The following is a 27486-nucleotide window of genomic DNA, read 5'->3' as shown; positions in this document are numbered from 1 at the left end:
AAAAAAAATTCCCCCATTGACTTCAACTTACACATTTTTTGACTTACGAAGGTCTGTTCAGAATGGATTAAATTCATAAGTCGAGGTACCACTGTATATAGTGAGAGGGTGGGGAGCGGTATTACTCAGAAGGGTGGTGGGAATGGGTGATTGCCTGATAGGTGTGGTAAACCTGTTGACGACTGTTAACGACTGCAATTGGTCTTGCAGGAAAAAGCAAGGGGTAAGGTCTGGTGACTTCTGTTTCAGTGTATCTGAAGAAGTGTGCATGCACACGAAAGCTCATACCAATGACGGTGCTACTGGAAAGAATTTTTTTATTTTGTTTCGGCTACAGCAGACCAACACGGCTACCTACCTGTAGTTTCATCCAAATTGTTTATAAAACCTTACATTAGGATCTAGATTTGTTTGCTGGTCTCGTCCTGTAACAGTACTTGTGTCGCAGATGAAATCAAGGCAGTATTGGTATCTAAGATTCCCATATTTCAATAACACAAGGCATTCCAGAGCGGTTGTGTGTTCAGTGGAGGATGTTTGTCATGTTATGCAGTTTATGTAGCAATGGCAGTGGTATGTGCCAGTGACCACAGCATCCTGAGTTGGTGGACCTGATTCCCCTCGCCTTTTTTGCATCTTATCCCAGGATTTCCCCCCTCCATCAATCACTTTGTCCCTCATATAAACAGATGAGTCTGCTCGCCACATCCTTGCTGAAGGGGATTCCTCACTTTCAACCCCCCCCCCAGCTTGCTAGGGTAGGATGGCCTCTTTTAGTTGAGGCTTATAGGCACTGGCAGTGATGACACAGAAAAATAAAACCGAGAGTGATTTAAAGCAACAGGGAGGGCTCTCCTTTCAACATGCAGAGCAAGCAACTAATGTAAATTTATTGTTTTTATGGTTCAGCTGAACTTGGCTACTTTGGAAGTATTTCCAAGTATTAACTGAAAGCCTTCTGTTAGTTCTCAATTTGGATATAGATTTCAGCTCATATGAACAGAAGATTCTTTGCTACACAATATTTGCTACATAATATTTTTTACAAATTGTGGAAATGAAGAAGTGCTTGTAGGAGCATCATTTCAGGTTTTGGGAGAGCAAAGAGATTTAAGTGTGGGTGTAGAGGGAAAATTTTTTTCAATCAGTTTCAAATTGTGGGTGGTGGGTGGGTGGGTAACCCCATTAGGAACATTTGTTGTTTTTAATGTCATAAGCAGAGTTTAGGGCACTTAGGAAAAGTAATTGTATCAGGTCTGAAACATTCACTAAGCGGCACAATTGATGAGAAGGCTGAGCTGCACTAAATGTTAAATTTATTTTTACTTCAAAGCCCACATGCATAAAATGTGCTAATTTGGGGAGATAATTTAGAGGAAGATGTAAATTGGTAGCCCCGGTTAGTGCTAGGAAGTGTAAACTTGTTACATTGCAGTTATATTACTCTTGCCCTAATTTATCTACAGTACTGGGAAATAAGAACATAAAAGTCCAATAAACCCCTGTAAGTGGTATTGTAGAAGGCAAATTAGGTAGAACATTCTCCTTCAGTTCAAGAACCTCCTTAGGGCTTCCTACATGTCATCAAAAGATTGTATTGTGATGTTATGTGGAAAGAGGCATGATTTTCTGGAAGAAGAACTAGTTCTTGTTCATGATTATTTCTTACATGCCATCAACTGGGAAGCAAAGGGATCTCTCTCTTTACACACACACACACACACACACACACACACACCACTTGCATAGCCATACTGCAAATTCCTATAGCTTGATATTAATCCTCTAGAGATAATTGTATGCCAGGCTTTTCCAGATGTGGGCAGATCTTTTTTCTTCTTAGTTACGTGATGCAGCTGGAATCTGGAAATAGACATTTGAAGAGAATATTCTGCCTTTAAGCAGGAATATTTTCTAGGGTGGAACACCACAAGAGAATATACTGAGAAAAGGGCCGGGGGAATGCACCCCCTGCATTTCTGGGAGAGATCTTTGTTCCCAAATAGGCTGGCATTTGTCGTCGTCGTCCCCCGCCCCGATATCACTCGCCTCTTGTTCCCACCCCATCAAATGATAAAGCCAGATTTTGCATCTGAAGGGAGCACAGCTCTCTCATTTGGCACAGAATTATGCCACTGTGGTAACCATGTGTGGATTTCTACTGGGTGTGTACTGAAGTTGAAGCTTAAGTTGGACTGAGTGGGGGGTTATGGCTTGCTATATCTGACCCCTTGAGTTGCTTAGTAGTTAAAGTATTAAAATAGGAGCAGGGGGTGGAGCAACTTTGCTAAAGAGCATCAGGTGTCAATCTGTCAAAGGCCTGGATGAAGAGGAATTTTTTGCCTAGTGCCTAAAGGTCTATAATGAAGGTGCCTGCTGAACCTCCTTGGGGAGAGCATTATAAAATTATTCATGGCATGATGAAAGCGGATGGAGGTTTTTTCCTCCCTCATAATGCTACAGCCTGTGGACATTCAATGAAGATGAATGTTGGAAGATTCAGGACAGACAAAGTACTTCACACAACACATTGTTAAGCTCTTTATGGACCACATTCCCACATGAGGCAGTGATGGCCACCAACCCTGATGGGTGTAAAATATGTTAAACAAATTAATGGAGGAGAGGGCTACCAATGGCGACTAGCTATGGTGGCTATGCTCTGGCCCACGGTCAAAGGCAGTAATGCTTCTGAATACCAGTTGCTTGAAACTACAGAAGTGGGGAATGAATGCTTTTCTGCTTGGGTCCTGCTCATGGGTTGTTTCGCATTAGGACACCTGGTTGGCTACTGCGAGAACAGGGTGCTAGACTAGATGGGTCATTGGCCTGATCCATATTCCAGCAGGCTCTTCTTACCTACCGTAGGTTTAAACCCTCATTCAGTCATGAAGCTCATTGATAAACTTGGGCTCATTCTGTCTCAGCCTCACCTTATATCACAGGATTATTGCAAGTTTGAAATGGGGAAGAGAGAGTTTTGTCTTCCATCCTACCAACTTGCAGAGTAATAACCTGCAATAAAATAATAATAGCACTGCAGGATATTCACTCACTATAGTTCCTAAAAGTTAGTGAACAAGTAGTTGGTTCAGCTGGAGATTACAATTATACAAAAGAGAATTGAGGCTGCTTGGCATTCCTCTCCTCCCCTCTGATCTTTTCTCTGGTCAAACAGGTTTCATAGGATTTTGTAGCAGGACAACCCCTTCCCCATAAATTGAACAAACTGGAATATGTTCATTGTGGACAATAATGCCACTATATCAAAGTACCTTCAACTAGGGGGAGCAAACCCCAAACTATTGCTTGGATCTGCAGTATGGGAGGAGGTCACCACTGCACTATATCCTATTAAGGAAGGCTCCTGTGCCTTTAATAGACAACTTGAATAGCTTTGGGAAGAGTCGAGTCTCTTGTTTGCCTCACCATTAGAGAAGACAGACAATATTGGCATCTCAAGTAATTTATTTAACGGGCCACTTAAATAAATCCTTCCTCATGCATGAATGTTATCAACCCTCTTTCTCTTACATTTGTCTCCTATCAGAATTTTTCCATGGGAGGATTATCCAGAGAGGGAAAGGAGACCATTAATGCAGCTTCAGTTAGCTTATTTCAGTTGGAAAAAAAGCATTAATATTCTTGCAAATGTGAGTAGGAGGGGGCTGCTGTGGGGGATGGAGGAGCAAATAAATCAGAAGTAGGTTAGGCCTGGAAAGTATGTATTTGCAGAATTACTAGGGACACCGATGCTGTGCCAAGTCAAATGCACAAATTATTCCAAATTCACAGGAATGAAGAATAAATTACGTTAATTTCAGAAGTTCTGGTGCCACTCCCTGCTGACTATTGTGCTATTGGTCTGCGTACAGTTCCAGCTCTTGACAGGGAAGTGCATGATTAAATAGGAACCCAGTGCCTCATTTTCTGCTGTTTTGTGCGGGTCAGGTTAGGACATAAGGAAAGGCTTAGAAATGAAGAGTCCATGGAAGTACTGTTCCCTTCTCATTTTGGTGTTGGAAAGATGGCAGTTTGGTGGCTGTCTTTACTGATGAGTGTAATAACTGTTAAATGATTTGCAATTCTGTATGACAGGGGTGTCAACCTCAAATTCATCGGGGGCCGCATCAGCAGTTTGGTCACCCTCAAAGGGCCGGTTGTATCTGTAGGACTATGTGTCCACTCTTTCTTATCATAAATTATTGTCACTGCATTCAATTATTACTGTTTTTTTGTAATAATGTAAGTACAGTAATAACTAACATAGTCAGAATAATGGCAAGTAGATATTCAAATGTACAATTATTGTACAATTTATTGAAAAATGATTTTTGGTAACTGCACTGGGTGGTGGAGGCTCGCTAGGGTTTCATGCAGGAGCTTTGCAGAGCTACTGGTACCTGGAGATGCTGGGGTCCTTCTGCATGCAGGACAGATGTTCTGCCAGTGAGCCACCACCCTTCACCAAAGGGACTGGCTGAGGTTGACTCACTGGAGCTGTTCTCCTGGTTCCAGGGTTTAAGGGCCAGAAGTATAAAGCAGCATCCTATGTTTCTGAGGAGAGGGAGAGGGAGGGGAGGGAGGAAGGAAGGAAGGAAGAAAAGAGGGGAGAGAAAGAAGAGTAGGGAATAAAGAAGGAAAGAAAAAGAAAGAGGGAGAGAAGACAGAGATAAAGAAGGAAGGAAGGAGAGGGAAAGAAAGAATAAGAATGAGGGAGAGGAAGAAAGATGGGAAGGACGGAAGGAAGGAAGAAAGGAAGGAAGGAAGGAAGAAAGAAAGAAAGAAAGAAAAGAGGGAGCAGGAGGGAGAGAGGAAGGAAAGAGGGGAGAAAAAAGAGTAGGAAATAAGGAAGGGAATAAAGAAGGAAAGAAAAAGAAAGAGGGAGAGAAGACAGAGATAAAGAAGGAAGGAAGGAGAGGGAAAGAAAGAATCAGAACGAGAGAGAGGAAGAAAGAAAGGGAAGGGGGGGTTGCCGCCTTGATTCAGCGCCAGAAAAGAGCGCAAAGGGACCCAGGGGCAAAAAGCATTTCCCGTGCAGCGTGAGGCAGCGGGTGTCCATTTTAGGAGACGTGCGTAAAGCCTCAGAGTTGCACGTTCATGAGGCTGAGCCGCTGCTGAGCTCACGTTCATGAGGCTGAGCCGCAGCAGGAGGAGGTGAGGCAAGAGGAGGAGAAGGCGGCGGCTTGCCGGGTCGGTGCCCGGCAGCGCCGTACGGAGAGTCCCGAGCCTCTGGGACGCAGCAGTGCTCTGTAGCACTTTGAATCCTCCTCCTCCACGCGGCGCTGCTGGGTGCTTTATCTGTGCTTCAGCAGCAGCAGCAGCAGCCGTTTCCTGGCGCCGAGCTGTGGCAGGAGGAGGAGGATTCAAAGTGCTACAGAGCACTGCTGCGTCGCAGAGGCTTGGGACTCTCCGTGTGGCGCTGCCGGGCACCGACCCGGCAAGCTGCCTCCTTCTCCTGCTGTGGCTCGGGGTGCTCCACGCAGTGCTGCTCCGGCCGCCTTTCTACCCCCCCAGGCCCCAGCTGTTTGTCGGCGCTTTGTCGGCGTGGCGCTTCAGCAGCAAGGTCCTGCTGCTGGGTCCCGCTGGCTGGGGCGCTCGGCGGGCCAAATGACGAGGTCTGGTGGGCCGGATTTGGCCCCCGGGCCTTGTGTTTGACACCCGTGCTGTATGATCACTTATATAGAGACGCGGATGGCGCTGTGGTCTAAACCACAGAGCCTAGGGCTTGCCAATCAGAAGGTTGGTGGTTTGAATCCCTATGACAGGGTGAGCTCCCGTTGCTCGGTCCCTGCTCCTGCCAACCAAAGCACGTCAAAGTGCAAGTAGATAAATAGGTACCGCTCTGGCGGGAAGGTAAACGATGTTTCCATGCGCTGCTCTGGTTCGCCAGAAGCGGCTTAGTCATGCTGGCCACATGACCCGGAAGCTGTACACTGGCTCCCTTGACCAATAACGCAATATGAGCGCCGCAACCCCAGAGTCAGTCACGACTGGACCTAACGGTCAGGGGACCCTTTACCTATGATTGCTTATACACCACCCAGACACCCATCCCTTTCATATAAATTCCAAGGCAATTGATAGCCATACAACAAAAACAACAGTTAAAGGTTGGGTTGGGTTAAACAATACAATAAATACTGAAGGCAGAGACTTAAAGAATGTTAACTTCATTAACTATGAACCCTTGAATTTTGGGTCACCTCCAAACCGCTGCCAAAGCTTTGTAGTCATTTTGTAGGGTTTTGTTGTGTGAACCTGTGTTTTGTAGCACCCCCCCCCCAAAAAAACTGTGTAATTGAGAATCTATTATGTTTCAAGATTGCAGCCTTGCAGCAATTTACTACTGAGTAGACTTGCTATGGAATGTGCTGTGCTAGTATACTTATATTGATCCAAATTGCAATGAGCTCACTGGGATTTACTTAGGTGTGTAGGTACTGGGTGGCAGTGTACAGTGTTTGAAAATCAGTTACTGTGCTCAGCTTGGGGGCACTAAAAATGTGGGGTTTGTGCTACAAACCCTAGATAACTACTACAAAACTTTGGCACCAGTTTGGTGTGAATCAGACAGGGTTGGATTTCTGGGTAATACCTATGACCCCTGGTTAGTATGAATTACTCAGCTTGGGGGGCCCAACAAAATGAAGAGTTTGCGTCAAAACTCTACAAAATGACTTCAGAAACTTTGGCACTTTGGGGTATGTAGTTAATGAAGCTAAGAATGTTGTCTGTTGTTAGGTGTCCACACTGGAATGCTGTTTCACAAAACAGGAACAGCCAGGCTGAAAGTCCTGCTGTGAATTGTTTTGGATCAGGCGTCTAATATTTCAGAACTGCAAGGAGAGATTCTCCTGAACAACACAATGACCTATTGCATGAAGAGAGGGTGAGGCAGCCTCCCGATTCCCAAAACCTTAAACGCCAGTGCAGATTATACAGACGAGGGGTGTTATAAGCTGGCCGCAGTTTGCCTCACAAGCAGCCTAGGTGCCATATTCTGCATTAGTGGCAGCCTCCAGACAAACTGTGTGGGTACCCCACCTTGAATGCACTGCAGTAAATGTGAGATCCAACATAACGTAATTATGGGCAAGGAAATGCTTTAAGGATGGCCAGGTACCATTCAGGAAGGGTTAGGTTAGGTTGGCAGGTGTGAGAGACAGGACCTTTTTAGTGGTGGTCCCAGTAGAACTCTCATTCTTGGGAAATGTGCAATACCCTTTTTCTTTCAGGCAGATCCTAACAACATTATTTCTTTAAGACTGCTTTTGATTGTGGGTTCAGTATCCTATTTTAGTTTCTGTTGGATGACTTGCTGAAATAGATTTGGTTTTATTGTCTCTTCTTATTGAGGTATGTGGTTTTTATTGTGCATGTTTTCAGCTGATTTTATCAGACAATGTGACATTGAGAAAAGACTTCTGTTTCAAAGTTGACTTAACAAGCCTATCAAATAATTATTTTAAAATGCAGCTAACCTGTTTTTGTCTCTGTGTTGCAAACTACCAGTGCACATAGTGTCCAATGATGTTTTCTTTCTGGCACTGCTACACCTATATCTAGAATGATAGTTGTTGTTTTTTTAGTCTATTCTCCACATATGGTTAAAAAAGGAAGCTACAATAGCATGGTGGGGGGAACCATGAAAAACCAAGAAATTGATGCACCCTGTTTCTTTCAGTAGGTTCATTTACTAATGGATGTGCATTCACTAGCCTAGAATTGCAGCAGCATGCCCAGGGCATTGCCTAAATTGGAGAATGAGTTAAAGTAATTAGTGTATTACTGTGTATTACAGGATCATTAGCTTCAAAGCAAATGACCTTGGAATCCTCAAACTTTCTCATACTCCGGTCATTGTGTTTCCACGACAACTAGCATTTTCTGTACCACCTCATGTAATGGGCTTCTCTTTTTACGCTTGGAACCTCCTTTGAACTCTCTGTGATCGCTGCAAATCTAGTTAAAAAGCATCTGTAATAACAAAGAATCTTGCAGCACCTGAAAGACTAGCAAATTTATCGTGGCGTTAGCTTTCATGCACAAAAGTCGATTTTTATCAGATGCATCTGATGATGTGGGCTATATTCCACAAAAGCTTATGTCAAAATAAATCTGTTTGTCTTAGATGTCACAAGATTCTTTGTTCTTACTAATGCCCTGGGCATGCTGCTGCTATCCTATGTTTCATTGAAGTTCAGGTCACTGATGGGGAAACTGGCTTTCAGAGGCTCCGTACTTTTTCTTGTGATAGTATTCGCCAGTACTGTTCTGAGTACTGTCACCTCTTTTTTTTCCTGCCCCTGGCAGCCATTTTGTCCTGACGCCTGCAGCACTTTTGCCAAGATATCAGTACCACACCTAATTAAAATAATAATACCGTAATAAATTAGAAGCAACAGCAATGAAAGCATTGGGGAGGCTGAAGCTTATTCCCCTCCCAAAACATACACGTGTTTAACAAAAATGAGAGCCTAGTCTATAATACATTGAAAATAGATAACCGTGGGTGGAGTTTTGGGGGCATTTTAAAATGTGATTCTAAAACTGATGTTTGAATTTTCAACATATTAACATGTAATTAAAGAGCCGCATAAGAACACTGAACAAAAGGTGTACTTTAAAAAAAGCTCTTTTCCTATTGCATTAATAGCATTGGGAGGTGACATATTATAGGCTAAAATATGTTCCTTCTTTCACTTTTGAAAGTGCAATTGGAGCTTGATTCGAACATTCTGTGCCTCTAGCGCTCAGCGGTTCCATGATCCATCTTCCACAAATATTGCTGTAGCTATATGATAAATACTAAAAGCTTTTTAAAAAAGTTTTAATTCAGCAATCTAATACTTATATAATGTTTCAATATAAACCATTTTGTCACCCAAAGTTTTATATTAACAAACCTGATGAATTCCATGCAAGCAAGTATATATTGTTATAAGGTTCGGGGGGGCAAGACACCCCCCCAAAAAAAAACCCCTCTAGATTCAATAAAAGGTTAGAAATTTGAGCAAACTCATAATTTCAAGAATTTAGTAATGGCTGGAAATAACACCAGCTAGTTTCCTTGTGAAGCCAGCCTGGTGATAGCTCGTTGGGGGAAGGTCGATAATGGCATGGTTTGTTTGATAATGCTAAGCCACCTGCAAAACATAAGACTCTGACCAGTATAGCGTAGTTTGTCCACCTTTGGTCTCCACCCTGCACTCAGCTCTCATCTATGGCTCCTAGAAGCTGTCAGCACACCCCAGGAATGGCTTCAACTGGCTGACTTAACCAAGTGAGGGTTGCTGCTGGGTGTCAAACCTTCAGTGAGTTAGGGACTTCCCCAGCATGCGAAGACAGGCTCTGGCGGATTGAGTGGATGAGACCAATAGTGGGTCCAACGGTCAAGAAGGTGGTTTCTGCACGTGCTGTAGAGGGAAGTGAGGGCCAGATGGGGCCTGTGAACTTGAGAAAGTAGCCCAGGCATCCCCAAACTTTGGCCCTCCAGATGTTTTGGACTACAATTCCCATCTTCCCCGACCACTGGTCCTGTTAGCTAGGGATCATGGGAGTTGTAGGCCAAAACATCTGGAGGGCCGCAGTTTGGGGATGCCTGAAGTAGCCCATCTAGGAGAAGGAAAACTTCACTTCTTCTCTTTGGAAGAAGAAAGGCTAAAGAGCAAACCCTGCACAGTTCTGGAGTGGAGTCTCTAAGACAGTTGGATGGTACCTAGTACTGTATACCTCCTCCTGGCAATTCCTGCAGCCAAGCTGGTACTAAACGTATTGTTCCGCTTTCCTTGAACCACATCAGCGAACCTGGGGTGTGTGTGTCTTGCCCTATGGGCAGCCCAGGACCTCCATACACACTCCCCAGGCTTGTGCCCTGGGGAGATCACTTCAGCGCTCCAGCGGTTTGACTTCACCCCTGGAGGCACACTCCATTGTCTCTAGACAGATGGATGCCAACAAGAACTTTTAAAGCCATCCAAGTTGTTGGCCATCACTGCCTCATGGGAGTGAGTTGCATAGTTTAACTATGAGCTGTGTGAAGACGACATTTCCTTCACCTGTCCTGATATCTTCCAACACTCAGCTTCTTTGGGTGTTCACAAATTCTAGTTTATAAGTCAAGATAGGCAAAACAGCTGTTTTCAATGGATTCCTTTGTTGAATTTGTGACATATGGATTTATGGATCAGCCACTCAAAAGGCAAGGAGTGAGTTCCTCTGGAAACTTTACTCCACAGAAATCGAGATTGAACTTTACTTAACCTGTCATCCACTATCCAGTGAGCAGCCTTTTCTGGTTTATTTGGCACACACCACCACAAAGGGCATATTCAGACCCTGAACTAAGAAAAACCTATCAACATGTCTCACATACTATTTATACCATATATGAGCAAGGTTCATAGGATGCTGAATTGGGCTTAAAACTGAAACAAGGGGTAGAATCCTCCCACCTATTTTGATTAATTTGATGCTTTTTTAGAAACAAGGAAAGTTTGGGTATAAGGAGAGAGCTGAGAAATAGGCAAGAGTTCTAGTGTTGTTCCTTCAGTTTGTATCTTTGAATCCCCTGTTCACTAATTCTCATCTCCAGCTCTTCTGACAGGTTTCAGCTTGCTTCAGACACAACCTGATGCAGCACCGAAGAGCGTCAGGAGCCAAGTCACAGTTATTGTTCCTTTTATGGTTGAAGAGATTAAAACTAATGAAATTTGCTATGATCTCGTCTTAACTGATTTTAATCTCCCCTAAGCTGCTTTTGAAGTAGTTCTACTTTCTGGTATTGTGAAAACTGTTCCAACGCTAGCTGTGCCCCAGTCTTATGAAGGACATCTGACATCTGAGTGTATCTGTTACTTCAGCCTTGATTGATTGGTTGATTTTGTTCAGTCTTGTTTAATATACAGAGGATCCTACACAGGATTCTTAACACATAGTTGTTATGACTTCAGCTTTAAGTGATTATACACTTAGGGTTGCCAGACGCAATAGAGGACAGGACTTCTGTGCTTTTAATTGCCCTGCTCATTTTTGAGTCTGGAAACCTTAAAGAGAAACCAGCAGACCCTTTGTTTAATTTTGAAGCAAAGGGTCTGCTGGTTTCTCTTTAAGGTTTCCAGACTCAAAAGAGAGCAGGGCAATTAAAGGCACAGAAGTCCTGTCCTCTATTGAGTCTGGCAACCCTATATACACTCTGAGTATACACTGTTCCTGAAAAATACCAGCATAAGGCCCACCCAGTCTAGCATTGTTTGGATAATCCCAGCAACCAGTACACAGTAGTACAACGTCCACTGGAAACTGACTAACGCTCCATTGTGATTTTCCCAGGCCAGTAGTCTTCTGGTGGATTACTCCTCCTGAGATACTGAGAGCTGATTCTCACATCACAGTAAGAAGATATAAAAACCCCTCATAGAAACCAAATGATATTGTCACTCATTGTAATGATCCTAATGTCATGGGGGGGGGAGTGAAAATGAAGCAAATTACTGCTACAGTATCACATGAGTTCATTGCTCATGCAATTTGAGCTGTTAAAATGCACAAATAAGCAGCCAATCTTAATTTTCAAGATAGCCATAGCTTATTAACTATACATCACCGTTTTCTAATGGAGTACATGGTAATATCCTGTGACATACACAAAAACTTATCCTTTTGTTGAAATGGGAGTTCAAATTTGCCAGCTCCGGAATATTTTTCAGACTTCAGTTGACAGCTTATTTCAGGGGTCAGCAAACTTTTTCAGCAGTGGGCCGGTCCACTGTCCCTCAGACCTTGTGGGGGGCCAGAGTATTTTTTTGGGGGGGGCGATGATGAATTCCTATGCGCCACAGATAACCCAGAGATGCATTTTAAATAAAAGGACACATTCTACTCATGTAAAAACACCAGGCAGGCCCCACAAATAACCCAGAGATGCATTTTAAATAAAAGGACACATTCTACTCATGTAAAAACACCAGGCAGGCCCCACAAATAACCCAGAGATGCATTTTAAATAAAAGGACACATTCTACTCATGTAAAAACACCAGGCAGGCCCCACAAATAACCCAGAGATGCATTTTAAATAAAAGGACACATTCTACTCATGTAAAAACACCAGGCAGGCCCCACAAATAAACCAGAGATGCATTTTAAATAAAATGACACATTCTACTCATGTAAAAACATGCTGATTCCCAGACCGTCCATGGGCCAGATTTAGAAGGCGATTGGGCTGGATCTGGCCCCCGGGCCTTAGCTTGCCTACCCATGGCTTATTTCATACGAAAGACTCCAAAGTCTACAGCACTTTTGATCACAGTTCCTGTTTGGTTCAGTCTGCCTTGGCGGGATTTGCTCTGGGTTATTTCAGGTAGACCCCACAACGGAATCTGCTCCCGATACCCTTTGGTCCATCTTGGGCAGCACTTTGGTAAATTGCCCTTTTGTTCAGGAGGTGGGTTGGGCGGGAAGCATGATGATGAAGAATCTGGCTCAATTTCCCTCCTGTCTCTAGAATGGTGATTGGAAATAATTGGAAGTGGCACTGGAAGTAATCGGAAGCGACAGCCCCTGTGCTCTGAGGCTTTTGCTTGAAGTCTTAACAATCCCCCACAAAACAGAACCTAAATTTAAACAATGAAGTCACAAAGTGATTTGCCTTCAAGGTTGAAAGCCCTGTAATTTTAATTAATTAATCAATTTTTTAAAATAAATAAATAAATTGCAGCTTGAATGGGTTGGAGAGGAAAATGTTCTTGGCTATACATTTCAGCTTGGTTTTTTTCAAAGCTCTGTTCAATACTTCCTCGTGTTCCTCTGCTTCTTTGCTCTGAAGGAGAGTTCAGTTCTATATTAAACATTTCCATAGCCCTTAAAATTTTTATCAAGGCTCTTTTTTTAAAAAAAAAAATACTCGGCAGACTCAACTGTACAAAGCATCCAGTGGATGTCTCATAAATATGTACAGAATGGAGGAGTGCCGCCCTGCTCTGGTGATGCTTGTCCTAGGAAACAGCCTGGGGAAGGAATTGAGCTTTCTTTTCTTTTCCTTTTTTTAAATTTGTGCTTGATCCAGAGACCCAATTGGAATCGGGGATGTCATAGACATGCATACGCGGCGGACTTCCGGTGAGCTGCGGACACAGAAGGGAGCGCGCAGCGACCGCTCTGTGGTCGCTCCGGTTGAGGCGTGGAATTTACCGGGTTTCTGTAAGGCTAACGGACCCGAGATTCAAGGGGGACTTACCTTGAAGTCGCAGGTACTCAGCGGCGCCCAAAGCCGCTCTCCTCCCTTTCGGGGCCCGAATTAGTGGCCTCGGGGGGGGATTGAGTGGCGGGTGCGAGGGAGTACATCGCCTACCACGCCCCACGCAGCCTCAGGCTCCCGTGGCAAGCAGCTTATCTCCAAGACTTATAAAAGCAGTCTTGGCAGATATCTCGGTAAGCAGATTTACAAGCCGGGATGTTTGCTGAGCGCTAGAAGGCTTAGGAAGACTTATCGGAACCTCTCTCTCAGCTTGGAGTTAAATATGGCGCCCGCTACAAGGTTGCAGGAAAACGCCGACTATATCTAACCACAGCAAGAAGAAACATTCTATCGGTTGAGGGGGTTAAATGGACGGCGCTTCGCTTTTGTGATAGAGATCTAAAGACCCGCCTCCCCCCCCCTCCTGAGAAGGGAGAGGAAAGGTAAAACTACTCTTTGGTTTGCGTTCTTGGAGTCGCCTAGACGGAGAAGAGCTTATTTTAGGAGAACTCTCCCCGTTTGCGCAAACTAGCTTATTAGCTAGATTGACTTGAGATATATGGGGAAGGAAATTATATATGGCCTATCTTATAATGGAATATATCTGATACCTTTTTTGTTGGGGCACGGTGGAACCACAGCACGCTAATTTCTCGGATGTGTGAGTCTCTAGTGCAGTGACTTCGTGCCGTACCCTCTCTTTTCTCTAGTGTACTATTGAAGGAGATACCCAGCGACATAAAGCTGTTCTCTCTCTAAGTACTGTGAGACATAAATCTGCTATCTTTTGTGTTACATGAGGATTACCCTACCCCAGGATTATTGGAGGCTAAGTGGACTCTCTACCCTTAATTGGGGTGTGAACCTCTGAGATAAGTGCTTCTGAGTCAATATTATCCCAGAAGGACAGAACTAATACGGAACTACTGAGCTTTACCACGATTATTGAACTTTAATAGACTGTAAAGAACCTACCAGCAGTGAACCTCTATTGTTACAACGGAAGAAGAAGGAGAAGAAGAAAGAAGAAGAAAGATACCAACTCTGTAAATAAAACAGTAACAACGTCCCACTGAGACTTTGGGGAAGGTGGGAGGGTAGGGAGGGTAGGGAGTTTCTTTTCTCCTTTTTTGGGGGGGTTGTGTCTTTTTTTCTGTATCTTCTCTATCCCCTCCCACGGGGGGGAAATTTAAACAAATAAGGGACCTCGGCGGAAAGGAAAGGTTAAAACTAGTGGAGTGTTAGGGGAGGGGTGGATTGTTGGTAAAATGGGGGAGAAAAGAGGAGCAAAATCAATGGCAACGCCATCTGATAGACGCCCCTCCAGGCAGGAGGAAGGTAAAGAAGGTAAAGACTGGGAGGGACTCTTAAATGAAATCAAAAAAGAAATTAAGCAAAGTGAACAGAATATTGAAAAAAAATTGGGTGATATACAGGCTTCAATAGATCTAAAATTTGAGAAGGTGGTGGGAGAATTGACTCAAGAAATTAAAGAGGTAGCGGGGAAAACTAAAGGCTTGGAGGAAAACACTAAAAGAGTGCAGAAAGAGGTGAAAGAGATAAAGAAAGAAACTGAGGGTTTAAGGGAGGAGATAGCTAAACTAAAGAAGGAAAAAGAAGAAATGTTAGATAATATGGCTCTTATGGAACTTAGACAGAGGCAGCAAAATTTGAAATTTAGAGGCCTTCCTGAGGAGCAAGATGAGAATATAAAGGAAAAACTTTCAAATGGAATAGCGAACTGGTTGGGACGCACCAAAGAGGAGATAGAAGGGGCAATTCTAAATGCATTTAGAATCAAAGTCAAGTCAGTGAAGGCAAAGGCGAGAAAACTCCCGGGGGACTGCTTGGTAATATTTAATTCGATGTTTCTAAGGAATGAAATCCTTAGACAAAGCTTTATAAGTAAACTGGCAATCGATGGGAGGGAAATAACCATATTTAAAGAAGTGCCTACTAGACTGTTACGCAAAAGAGAAAAATTCCGAGAGTTCATTGAAGTATTAAGGAGAAATGATATTGGTTTTAGATGGGAAAACCCGGTTGGACTCACCTTCTATTATAAAGGCATAAGAACTACGGTCAAAAACCAGAACGATATAGGAAAGTTCAGAAGAAAGTACGGACAGGCCTTAGGAATGGAGAAAAGTAGTGAAGAAGGGGCAATAGGAGGGGAGGAAAACGATAATGAAGAAGACATGTTAGGGGAAAGAGAAGAGAAAAGCATTGATGAAGAAGAAAGAAATTCAGACGTAGATATTGATAAAGAGGAACAGTCATAGGACCAAAACCGGTATTTTCATAAACTTAATAAAAATCTATTTAAAGGAATAAACCATGGTATTGAAAATTAAATCTTGGAACGTGAATGGACTAAATAATAAAAGTAAAAGAAACAAATTCGAATATGTCCTGACAAAAGAAAAATTAGATCTAATATGCTTACAGGAGACACACATTTCAAAAAAACACGAAAGGGTCCTGGTGAATAAAAAATTAGGAAGGGAATTTACATCTTTAAGCGAAAAGAAAAAGAGAGGTGTGGTATTATATATCAAAGAGAAATTTAAACCGGAATTGGCTTTTAAGGATGAAGAGGGGAGAGTAATAGCAGCCCGAATCATGGTACAGGGGGAAAAGATTCTGGTAGTGGGAATATATGCTCCAAATCAGAGGAAAGCAATATTTTATAAAAAATTAGAGAAAAGGTTACTAGAGTATATAGAGGAAAAAATGCTCCTAATGGGAGATTTCAATGGGGTGGTGGACCCACTACTAGATAGAACGAAAAGGAAAAAAGTGAGTAAGGATGGTAAATTACCAAGTTCTTTTCTTAAAATGGTGGAAAGGCTGGACCTGATCGATGGCTGGAGACATAAAAATCCCACATCTAATCAATATACGTTCTTTTCCGAACCCAATCAAAGTGCGGGAAGAATAGACTACATTTGGCTATCGAGAGAACTAAGCACTAAAATTTTGAAAATAGATATTCCACCCAGGACACTTTCAGATCATAATCCAGTATATCTAGAAATGTCAGATGAGCAACCTTCCCCCTTTCGGTGGAAAATGAATGAAGGCCTGTTTCAGGACCAAAGAATTGTTGATAAAGCCCGGGAAGCATTCAAGGAATACCTTAAATTTAATCTAAAAGAGGGATCAGAACTTAACTGGGTCTGGGATGCAGGGAAAGCTTTTATGAGGGGTTTCCTAATAAAACAAAATAGTATAAAAAAAAGGGAAAGAGAAAAGAAGAAAGATCAAATAACAAAAGACTTGCTAGAAAATGAAAGACAACTGAGTTTGAACCCAGGGAATAAAGATATAAAACAAAAAATAAAGATGTTGCGGGCCCAATTTTCCACTCTGCTTAGTCAAGAAGTGGAATGGAAATTAAAATGGATTAAACAAAAGAATTTTGAACACGCAAATAAGTGTGGCAAACTTCTAGCCTGGCAACTGAAAAAAAGACAAAGACAAAACTATATTAGTCAAATACAAAAAGATGGTAAGGTGACAGGAAACCCTAAAAGTATAAGGAATGCATTCCAAAAATTTTATAAGGAATTATACCAGAAGGGGAAGGAAAAAGGAGAAGAAATAGACAGCTATTTAGAAAATTGCAGATTAAGGAGAATAACAGAAGAGCAAACTAACTTATTAAATGCCTATATAACAGAAGAAGAAGTACAGGAGGGAATAAAAAAAATGAAAATAGGAAAGGCGCCAGGCCCAGATGGGCTGACGGCCAAGTATTACAAAGAACTGAAAGATGAGGTGACGCCTATCTTGACTAAATTAATGAATGAAATTATGTTAAAAGGAAAGATTCCAAATTCCTGGGAAGAGGCCTATATTACCCTAATTCCGAAAGAAAATTCAGAATTGATGGATGTCAGAAATTATAGGCCGATTTCTCTTCTGAATTCAGATTACAAACTATTCGCCGATATCCTGGGAACTAGACTTAAAAAAGTGCTATCCGAACTTATACACAAAGACCAGACAGGATTTTTACCAGGCCGCCAAATGAAAAACAACGTGAGAACAGTGGTAGATATTATTGAATACCTGGAGTTAAGAATTGATAAAAAGGCAGCTTTGATATTTGTCGACGCCGAAAAGGCGTTTGACAATATATCCTGGGAGTTTATGAAAAAGATATTAGAAAAAAGAGACATGGGAAGGGAATTTAGACAAAGCATTGAAGCAATATACACCAAGCAGAGGGCCAAACTGATAATAAATAATACATTATCAGAGGAGATAAACATCAGGAAAGGAACAAGGCAAGGGTGCCCCTTATCCCCTTTGTTATTCATCTTAGTTTTAGAAGTATTGTTGGATAAAATAAGAGAGAACAAGGGGATAAGTGGGATAAAGATTGGAAAGAGAGAATACAAGCAGAAGGCCTTCGCCGACGACCTGGTGATAATCCTGGAAGATCCCGACGTTGGTCTAGCAGAATTAATGAAGGAAATGGGCGCATTTGGAGCAGTAGCAGGATTTAGACTAAATAAAAATAAAACCAAAATGATAGTTAAAAATCTGATGAAGAAGGAAAGAGAAGATCTGCAAAGGAATTATGGTATTGAAATAGTGAAAAAAGTAAAATACCTAGGAATATGGTTATCGGAAAGAAATATAAATCTGTTTAACGACAATTATATAAAAACTTGGAGTGATATCAAAAAAGACCTAGAAACATGGAAAAAACTATACCTGTCACTGTGGGGTAGGATCGCCACAGTGAAAATGAATATATTACCAAGGCTTTTATTTTTATTTCAAATGATTCCGGTAGTAAAAGGTGTCAGCATCTTTGAGGAATGGAGGAAGGAAATCTCTAGGTACATATGGCAGGGGAAACCCCCACGAATAAAGTATAAGATCTTAACAGATAGAAAAGAGAGGGGGGGGTTCTCATTGCCAGACCTTAAGATTTACTATGAGGCTTCATGCATGATATGGCTAAAAGAATGGGCAACTTTAAGTGATCCCGATCTCTTGGACCTTGAAGGTTTCAACAACAGGTTTACATGGCACAGCTACCTTTGGCATGAAAAAGTAAAATCGCACAGAGGCTTCCTATCACATGTGTTTAGGAGGCCACTGTATGAAGTTTGGAACAGAATTAAAAGCCTAATAGAAAGGAGAACCCCAAGGTGGCTGTCGCCAACAGAAATTTTAACAATCAAAAAAACGAACATGGAAACAAACTGGCTTTGTTATGAAGATCTCCTTATAGAAACTGAAGAGGGATGGAAAACCCTATCTTATGAACAATTGAAAGAAAAGGGTATAGGCTGGCTACAATATCACCAGATATATGATTTGTTCAAAAAAGACAATAAGAACCACGGTTTCGAGAGTAAAAAATCTAAATTTCAACTAGAAATACTGGAAGGTAAAGAAAAATTGTTAACTAAGATGTATGACCTCCTTCTAGACTGGAATACGAAAGATGAAGCTACTAAAGAGTGCATGATTAAATGGGCATTAGATCTAGGTCATAATATCAGTATTGATCAGTGGCAAAACCTTTGGAAGTACCAAATTAAATTTACAGCTTGCACTCTTTTAAAAGAAAACATCATGAAAATGATGTTTAGATGGCATCTTACGCCGGTCAAACTTGCAAAAATTAATAAGTCTAGTAATAAAAAATGTTGGAAGTGTAACATCAAAGAAGGAGACTATTACCACATGTGGTGGCTTTGTGAAAAGGTAAAAATCTATTGGGAACAAATATACAATGAACTTAAAAGACTGTTAAGATACACGTTCCCAAAAAGACCTGAAGAAATGCTACTAGGAATTTTAAGCAGAAGCATAAAGAAAGGAGATCACAAACTTTTCATGTACGCCACCACGGCCGCAAGGGTTATTCTAGCGCAAAAATGGAGAACAATGGAGGTGCCAACAATAGAAGACTGGAGAGAGAAGTTGATAGAATACTCAGAGCTAGCGAGGTTAACGGGGAGAATTAGAGACCAAAAACAACAAAAGTTTCAAAAAGAATGGGAAAAATTTATAATTTATAGGAAAGACTACTGTAAGATTTAGCAAAAGTAAGACCAAGGAGAAAACAAAATGGGGAAGGAAAAAAAAAATCGGTAAATGGCCATTACAAAATGCAACAAGAGGGTATGTAACCAGGACGTAAATATACAGCCAAGAATAAAATGGATAAGGGTATCTGGTAAAGCATATAGGGACGAAAATAATCGGATGGAAATAAAACCATAAGAGAGAGAGGGGGAAGTCAAATGGGGGAAGACGGGGCGAAGAAGGAAATGTGGATCAGGAAAGAAAATATTGCAATTTGAGATATAAACCCAGGTTGACGATTTGTATAAGATGATAACTTTATTTGAGGGATGTAAGCTGTAAAGGGATACCTGTGGATTACTTTTCCTTTTGGGTATGGTATTGCTTTTTCTTCCTTTTTAGGTGATTTGTTATTGTATATAAAATTAATAAAAAATTATATGGAAAAAAAAAAAAAAAAAAAAAAAAAAAAAAGACATGCATACGCTATGCATATATAATAATAGTACCTGGGACTTAACACAAGATGTGAGAAGAGATTGCCAGTTTACAAAGCCCTGAGGGGAAGGTGAAAGATAGGGACACTTCCACAAACGGCACCAAGAACGGCACCATCTGAGTTTAAGATGAATAATGGATGGATGGTGTTTATGCCCTATAAAAAAAAGTGCAAGAGAACCTTTTTAGAAATCAAATATACTTTCTAGTCGATGTAGCGCTTTGACCCGATTTACAGAGACGGGGGGAAAACAAGAACCGAAAAAGAGCGTCCAAATTAGACCTTTCGAGATCCTGTCATGGGCTTAAGTGTGAAGCACGACGTCCTATCTTTTTGAGTGCCCCATTAACGATGGCTTCTAACAGTGACTTTTTGGATTTGCACCTCTAAACTGCTATATAAATGGGTTCTGTAAGTGAGCCTCTTTCAAATCTTAGCGTGCGCACGCACGCACGCACGCACACAAACCCGTGTGGTGTTGAGGAGTCACTGTTGTGTAGCGGTTAGAGTTTTGAACCAGGATGTGGGCAGCCAGGGTTCGAGGCTGTTGCTCTCTTTGTCACACACACACACACATCCTCCATCTGGAATATATAATAATCCAACTGCCATTGATGATGATAGAATATAACAAGTGCCAGCAAACCTTCCACCACAGATAATCCAATTAACACCTTCATTTGAAATGCCATCTGTAGGATATACCCTGCAGGAGCATTGCTTAGCAGCTTCAGCATTGAGGGCAAGGGAATCTGGTTCTCACAATTGCTTGTAGGATTTAGGATTCCTTTTCCACAAGTCTCTTGTCAAAAACAAAAACAAAAAAAAACCCACCCCTCATCTTATCTTATCTGACCATGCTTTGTTTTACAGGACCTAATAAAGCTACATGCCTGTCCTCAAATGGCTACAAGCATATACTGCTGGCTATAGAGCAGCATTTCTCAACCGCTGTTCTGCGGCACACTAGTGTGCCGCGAGACGCTGGCTGGTGTGCCGCGACGTGCGGCGACGAGAACGGCGATTTGCATTGTCACGTGCCAATGCACACCGCTATTACCGCCGGAAAGCAATATTTCTCCTCCTCTTTCCCAAAGCTCAGTGCAAACGACTGGAGGGTGGTTTTAGAGTCTAGGGAGGCCCCCTAGGGAGGCGCACTCCAGATCTGCCGCCGGCCCCTCTTAAGCCGCATCGAGGTTGCTCCGCCTCCCCTGCCTCCTTCGCCTGTCCTTCGCCATGGCTGCGTGGCGGACGCTGGGCTTCGCAGTCCGGAATTACTCACAAGCAGCAGCCAAGGTAACCTTTCACCTTTGAGCCGCCCCGCAGCTCCCCTGGAAGTGTGCGCGCCCTTGTAATCCGGGGGCAGGCAGAGCCTTGCCTGGACTGTACCACTTCGGACCGCGGGAGAGGAGAATTGGGGGTCTGAAGGCTTCTCCCCTCCCATGGGGCGGCGGGAGGGAGATTAATTTCCTCCTTCCTACTTAATAGGGGGCCTATACATATTCAAATAAAATAAAATGCCTAGGGGGGAAATAGCAAGACAGGGAGATAGCTGGCTGAACTATTGTAATATTTTTTTTGGGGGGGGAGGTAAAGCTTAAAAAAATATTCATAATGTATATAAAACAGAACAGTTATGACAGCTGATGGAAATTAAACGATGAAAAACAAAACTATAAAATAGGCACGAAGTACAGTTGCACATGGGTTAAATTACAGTCATAATTATATAGTCAATATAGGGCGGCACAGAGTTAAATTTTTTAACTTTTTTAATGGTGGTGTGCCTCGTGATTTTTTTCATGGAACAAGTGTGCCGTGGCCCAAAAAAGGTTGAGAAACACTGCTATAGAGCAAGCGCTAATCCATCAGCTGTGTAAACAATTGAATGCACAAGAAAACATCAGCGAATAAAACAGCCTTATTCCACGCCCCCATGCCCCAATGAATAGCTGATTTTAGCTTGTTATATACATTACTAGATTGATGGAACATGGGAAATTAACAATGCAATGTGTGTAATCCTGTTTGGGGGGGGGGATTGTGCTCTGTAAGTCCAAGTTCTACAGCCAGAAAAGACATCTCCTGTGCATAAGTTATGCAGATTCGTATAATGGGCCAGATTATCAAACATGCCAAATATAATCAGTGACGCCCTGTTTCAGACCTTACAGCTCCAGGGTATGGTATCTCTATGCACAGCTCTAGGTATGCATTGGAGCAGTGGTTCCCAACAGGTGGTCCGGGGACCCCCAGGGGTCCGCGAGCTATACCAGAGGGGTCCGCAAGATGCTATTAGAATAAAAAAAAATTAAATATATTTTGTATGATAACAGATTTTTTGTTTTGGCCGCTTCCTGCATGAGCAGAGTCTAGCGCAAAACTAGAATTAGATAGAGGCAGTAGTTCTGCTGTATGCCGTTAGGTGGCGCTTTACAAACACTACTATTTTGCAAAGAGGCAGCGCGCGCATTCTACTAACGCTCACCTCCCCAAGATGCTTTGCGCACGTCGGCTTCATTTGTGCGCTACTGCGCAGGTACCCTGTCTTCTCCATTCCCCTCCCTCCTCCCTGGCATGCGCTGCCTCTTTGCAAAACAGTAGTGTTTGTAAACAAAGCGTTGTTTTTCGCGGAAGCTACAGTTCGCGTAGTTAAAAATGGACCGTTGGTTAAAAAGTGGTTCGTTAAAATGACAAAGGCCTACAGATGAAGAGGAAGAACTGTAAAAAACGTATAAATATAAAATATAAAAAGACTCTTAATTTGGCTCTCAGTTTTTAATTTTAGGATTAGGAATTAATGGGGGTCCTTGTCACAATAGCGGCTCGATGAGGGGTCCTCGAGAAAATTTTGTTGGGAACCCCTGCATTGGAGTATTCATAAGACTCGTTCAGCATACCAGAGTCTAAAGAAAACAAGGAGGTGCTTTGAGAACTTCAGCTTGGAAGTGGCTTGGAAGTGCTGGGTGGTATCAAATGAAACAGTTTCTCTACTGCAAGAACTATTAACAGCTACCAACTTTTTGTCCTCCATCATTCCTCATGCTTCCATCCTCTGTACCAGGCATAGGCAAACTCCAGCCCTCCAGATGTTTGGGAGTACAATTCCCATCATCCCTGACCACTGGTCCTGTTAGCTAGGGATGATGGGAATTGTAGTCCCAAACACCTGGAGGGCCGGAGTTTGCCTATGCCTGCTCTGTACTCTTTATAGGTAACCTGCCCTCTCCTCTAGGTATTTGATCTGCCCTGCCTCCATAAATCTGCAGGGGTTTGCGGAACCCTAATGTACGGAGCCGATTTACTGAGGGCACACAGTGGCACACGGGGAGAATAGTGGACAGGGCAGTGCCATTGCGCAGTCCTTGTCCCTGTGAAACTCTTCATTTGGCTATGACCCATTGTTGTTAGTAATAATAACAGGGACTGAAATAATTGGAACTTCTTTTTGTGCCAACACTACTAGATATTGGGACTCCTAACTTCTGCAAATTTTGTGCACGTAGGACCATGATGAGTGTGTTGACTTTCCATATTCTAACTTTTACTAGTATGGGACAGAACTTGCACAGTGAAGTCTCCTGCAGCATTTTCAGAACAGTAGCACAGCACAGCTCTTGGAACTCCTTTATTTTTTGTTACTTTGCCCAACTGCACATTACACATGAAAAATCTTTAAAGGCATTCTTTTCTACCAAAGAAATGGACAATTTGGCTATAGCCTTTAACCTTGCACAAAGCAGAAATGAAATACAAGCATGAATTTCTTCAGCAGGAGCAACATGGGCATAGTTAAATGGTTGCACAGAAATATGAGGATGGGTATGTGCTGTGTTAAAAGTGAATGTTTGAAAAAAATGCATTTCTGGTAATATTTGCCCACAAATTTATACGTTGTGCTGTCCTGTTGCAATTTCCATCCTCTTGCCTTTGAACAGAACTACAACTCTCCATACTCGTGTTCCTGCTAGTGAACTGGCCTTGAGGGCTGGCCATTGCTCAGTTTATCCATTACAAATCCCTGATATTATCCCAAAGGAGGAGGGAAACTCCCCGGTATTGCGATTTCATTCAAATGGCCACAAAATGTGAAAACTAGGGGAGAAACACTGCATGCAGAAGAAACCTCATATTACATGCTCTGTTGGATCATGCCAAAAACCTATTTACTCCAGCATCCTCCTTCCCACAGCAGCTGGCCAAATTGCCTTCAGGTATCCTACAAACAGAGCCTGAACCCAACAACCTTAATATGGAGTGTCTCCATTAGTCTTTTGGGTGGGTCATAAAGCAGTTTGTACCCATTTGTACTTAATTTGTTCCCATTGTATTCTATCAGTGCATATCACATTTCCTGCGAGTAAGCTGCCTTTGAATAGTTGTAGATTTTGGCAAAAAAAGGTTTGTGCCATGTTGGGGCTAAAGCAAGTGCAAGATATTGGTTGTCTGTCTTCTGATTAAGTCTGATGTGCCCAGAAAGTTGGGAAATGTGAAATACTGTCATTCTCAACCTACTATGTATTGGGACTTGGCGCCAAGGCTAATGAGAGAGGGCACGTGCTCCCACTTGCCTACCCACCGCGGACATTTTGCAACATCACCGCAACGTCCCATTTCCTGTGGGAGACCCAAAAGTTTGGAGTTGCTCAAGAGATGGAAACCTTTACACAGACTGCAGTATGTGACAGCTGGTAGGAGACAAGAATTTGAATAGGTCATTCATGTTTATGCCTCGCCCAGCTCTTGCTGATAATCCAGGGTCCATCGATTCACACCCTTAGAAGCATCAGCTAGCAAAACCTTGTACTCCATCCTTCCTCATGCTTTCATCCTCTGTACCATCTCTGGGTGGTAATGCTTCTGAATACTAGTTGCTGGAAACCATGGGGAGGAGGTTACTCTTGTGCTTGAGTAGTCTCTCTGTCGCACAGGCATCTGGGTGGCCGCTCTGAAAGCAGGATCCTGGGCTAGATGGGCCCTTGGCTTGATCCAGCAAGCTCTTGCTATTTTCTTATGTCCATCTGCTTTCCTAAAAGAGGAGGAGTCTCTGAATCTACTCTGGGTCTTCCAGACTGGTGAGGAGGGATGAAGGCATAGCAGCCCTTTGCGATGCGCTGATATGGGATTTTTCACAGAGCTGCCTGCTTGTCAATCCAATGTGGAAAGTGGAATTGAGGGGAAAGCTTGTTCTCCACACTGTGATGTCTCTGGAGAGGTGGAGGAGGCTGTGGCTGCCTCAGTCACAAGGGAGGCCAGCCTTCGTCTCATTTTACTCAAGCCTGCCTTTCTTAATCATTTCCTCCATCTTTTTACCTCCTCCATTTTACAGAGAATGCCTTTTATGTGGGACGTATCAGTACTAACTTAGTTTGCCTTTTATGAAGATGACACAACAGCCAGCAGCTTTTTGGGGTTGTTGTTGTCCTTGTTTGCCATCTACGGCAAATAATTATCAACCTTTTGTTGTGGTATAAGTAGCTGACGGTGATAACATGTATTATAAAAAAGCATTTTAAATAGACTTTTGAATAATTTTCAGTGCTTCACTGGTTCCCCTGGATTTCTCTCCCTGCCTTTCTGGTCCTTTCGCACACTGGACACAATCCAGCTCAAGTTAAACACTTAGAAGTCCCATTGATTTCAACGGAAGACATTTAAGAACATCTATAACCATGTAATTTTGTTCATGTCTGCTCAGAGGAAAGTCCCATTGAGTTTGGTGGGGCTTACTCCCAGGTAAGTGGATAAGCTCCCACTACTTAAATAAATGGTTTCCCAAGGTAGCTTAAAGTCAGCTGAAATGCCAGATATAATTTAGTTATGCAGCTAAAAATGGAAAGCGTGAAGGTGTAAGCAACACATTTGGGAAAATTTGAATCTTACAGGTACACTCATCAGCAAGCCGTTATTAGCTGCTGTTCTCTGTTGACTCTGTGGCAAACCTGATTCTCCTCTCTGTAATGTGTTAAATTACTTTCCTTTTCTTCCACTGTCTTTCTCTTGTTTCCTTTCCCCTTTTATTTCCCCTATGTTTGTCTTCGGCCCATTCTTATTTTCTCTCTTTTGTTGGCTCCCCACTTCAGTTTGTCTATCTTTTCTTCTCCCATGCATCCCCGCTCCCTCTTTTCCCCTTCTTCACCTCCCTCCCATGTACTTTTAACACATCTGTTTCTAATTTGGGGCTGTCGATGGTATCAGTTGGAAACAATGGGCTCCTTTAAAATATCAGAAATAAATTTCCGAGCAGAACGACATACAGTACACAAAAGTGAGCAGATTGGCCCCCGATCTTGAAACAATGCTTTGTTGGTCAAATGTGCGGATGGCAAAGTTGTCTAAGGCTTTGTATCGTAAAAACCTCAGCATTTTTATGTGTGTGTGAGCTCTGTAGGCAGCGTTTAAGATTTCTTCAAGAGAAGTATTTAACATTAATCAGTTTCAACAGCTTTTTGTGTAAAACAACAGCAGCCCACACCTTTAGGAGAAGAGAGCCTCATGCTTTAAACTCTATTCATTCCGATATGGGAATTGAGTTTTAACTCTCCCCCCCCCCTATTTTTGTTCTCCATAAAAATAATAAAAATGCCAAGAAATTGAAAACAGATGATCTCCATGCTCAACAAACTTCGATGCCAGCCCCCCGCTTTATATCATAAAAAGTAACTTATTTTTCCAAGAGCCCCTCCCTTGCTAGTTACTGTTGTGGTTGCAACTCCTTTTTTGTTAGAATTTTTTTTCCTTTTAGAAAATACTAAAACAAAAGCCTCCAACTTACCTAGAAACAGGATAGAAAGTGCAGACATTCCGTCTCTGTGAGAGAGACTTTTCTTCCCCCTTTTTTACTTCTCTCCACTCAGGAATGGCAGGCAGACCTGCTCAGAATTCAAAGTAACGCCTCTGGAATGTGCTCCATGTAATTGCATCCATGTGCCAGAAAAATAACCAACTTTGCTCCTTCTTCCCTTCTGCTATTCATTTCCCCCCATCCAGTTTCCATGCAGATACGAGGAGAGCCTGTTTCTCTCTGTCCGCTGGTTCGGAGCCTGTCAGCATCTGGAAGAGGAAAGACAAGAGGCGGTGCAGCTGAGAGACACATCTATGGCTGCACAGAGTAATTTCGCATGTCTGGAAAGAAAGAGAGAAAAGGGGAAGGAAAATACACAGCGCACAATTTTAACCATATGGCTGAATCCCAGAACAGCCCCTCCCTACCAACCATCAACCAGGATTAACAGTGAAGGGCTGCTCATGTGGTGAGCTGTTACTTACTCCTGTACGTTCTGTGGCAAAGCAAGTAGATTGCACTGGTGTCAAAATGGTTAAGTAGATTAAACTTGGAAAATAATTGTCCCTCGGGTAGGAGGGGCCTGTGGCATTCCAGGTGTTGCTGAACTTCAACAGCATGTTTTAAATATGTTTTGATTGCTTTGTCAGTTGTTTGCCACCCCAGGCACCTTTGAAACGAGGGGCAGGATATAAATTTAATAAATATTAATAACCACAGCAGCAGCAGCTCCCATCTTTCCTGTCCCTTGGCCATCCTGCTGAGGCTGATAGAAAGTGAAGTCCAACGACATGGAAAATAACAGTAATTCTCTCATAATTCTAGAACGTGTGGAAGCTGAATGTTGGAAGATTCAGGATAGATAAGAGAAAACATTCATACAGCACATAGTTAAACTATGGAACTC

The 27486-nt window shown here is 42.5% G+C and overlaps 1 protein-coding gene across 2 annotated transcripts in view; it reads right to left on the bottom strand.

Annotated features, from left to right (window-relative positions):
- CLMP (CXADR like membrane protein) overlaps positions 1-27079 on the bottom strand; it is a 67690-nt gene extending 40611 nt beyond the window's left edge. The window contains exons 1-2 of one of the 2 annotated variants that reach the window (XM_035138753.2): positions 27065-27079; positions 26571-26848 (exon numbers count right to left, since the gene is read on the bottom strand). In XM_035138753.2, coding sequence (XP_034994644.1) covers positions 26571-26598 — 28 coding nt within the window. In that variant the 5' untranslated portion in view covers positions 26599-26848; positions 27065-27079. Of the gene's footprint in view, positions 1-26570; positions 26945-27064 lie in introns of those variants that run through there. The other variant, XM_060268440.1, reaches the window with a different exon arrangement.
- Positions 27080-27486: the final 407 nt, after the last annotated feature.

The sequence above is a fragment of the Zootoca vivipara genome, chromosome 15 (assembly GCF_963506605.1).
Source record: "Zootoca vivipara chromosome 15, rZooViv1.1, whole genome shotgun sequence".
NCBI classification, from domain to species: Eukaryota; Metazoa; Chordata; class Lepidosauria; order Squamata; family Lacertidae; genus Zootoca; species Zootoca vivipara.
This window is presented reverse-complemented; position numbering and strand designations above follow the sequence as displayed.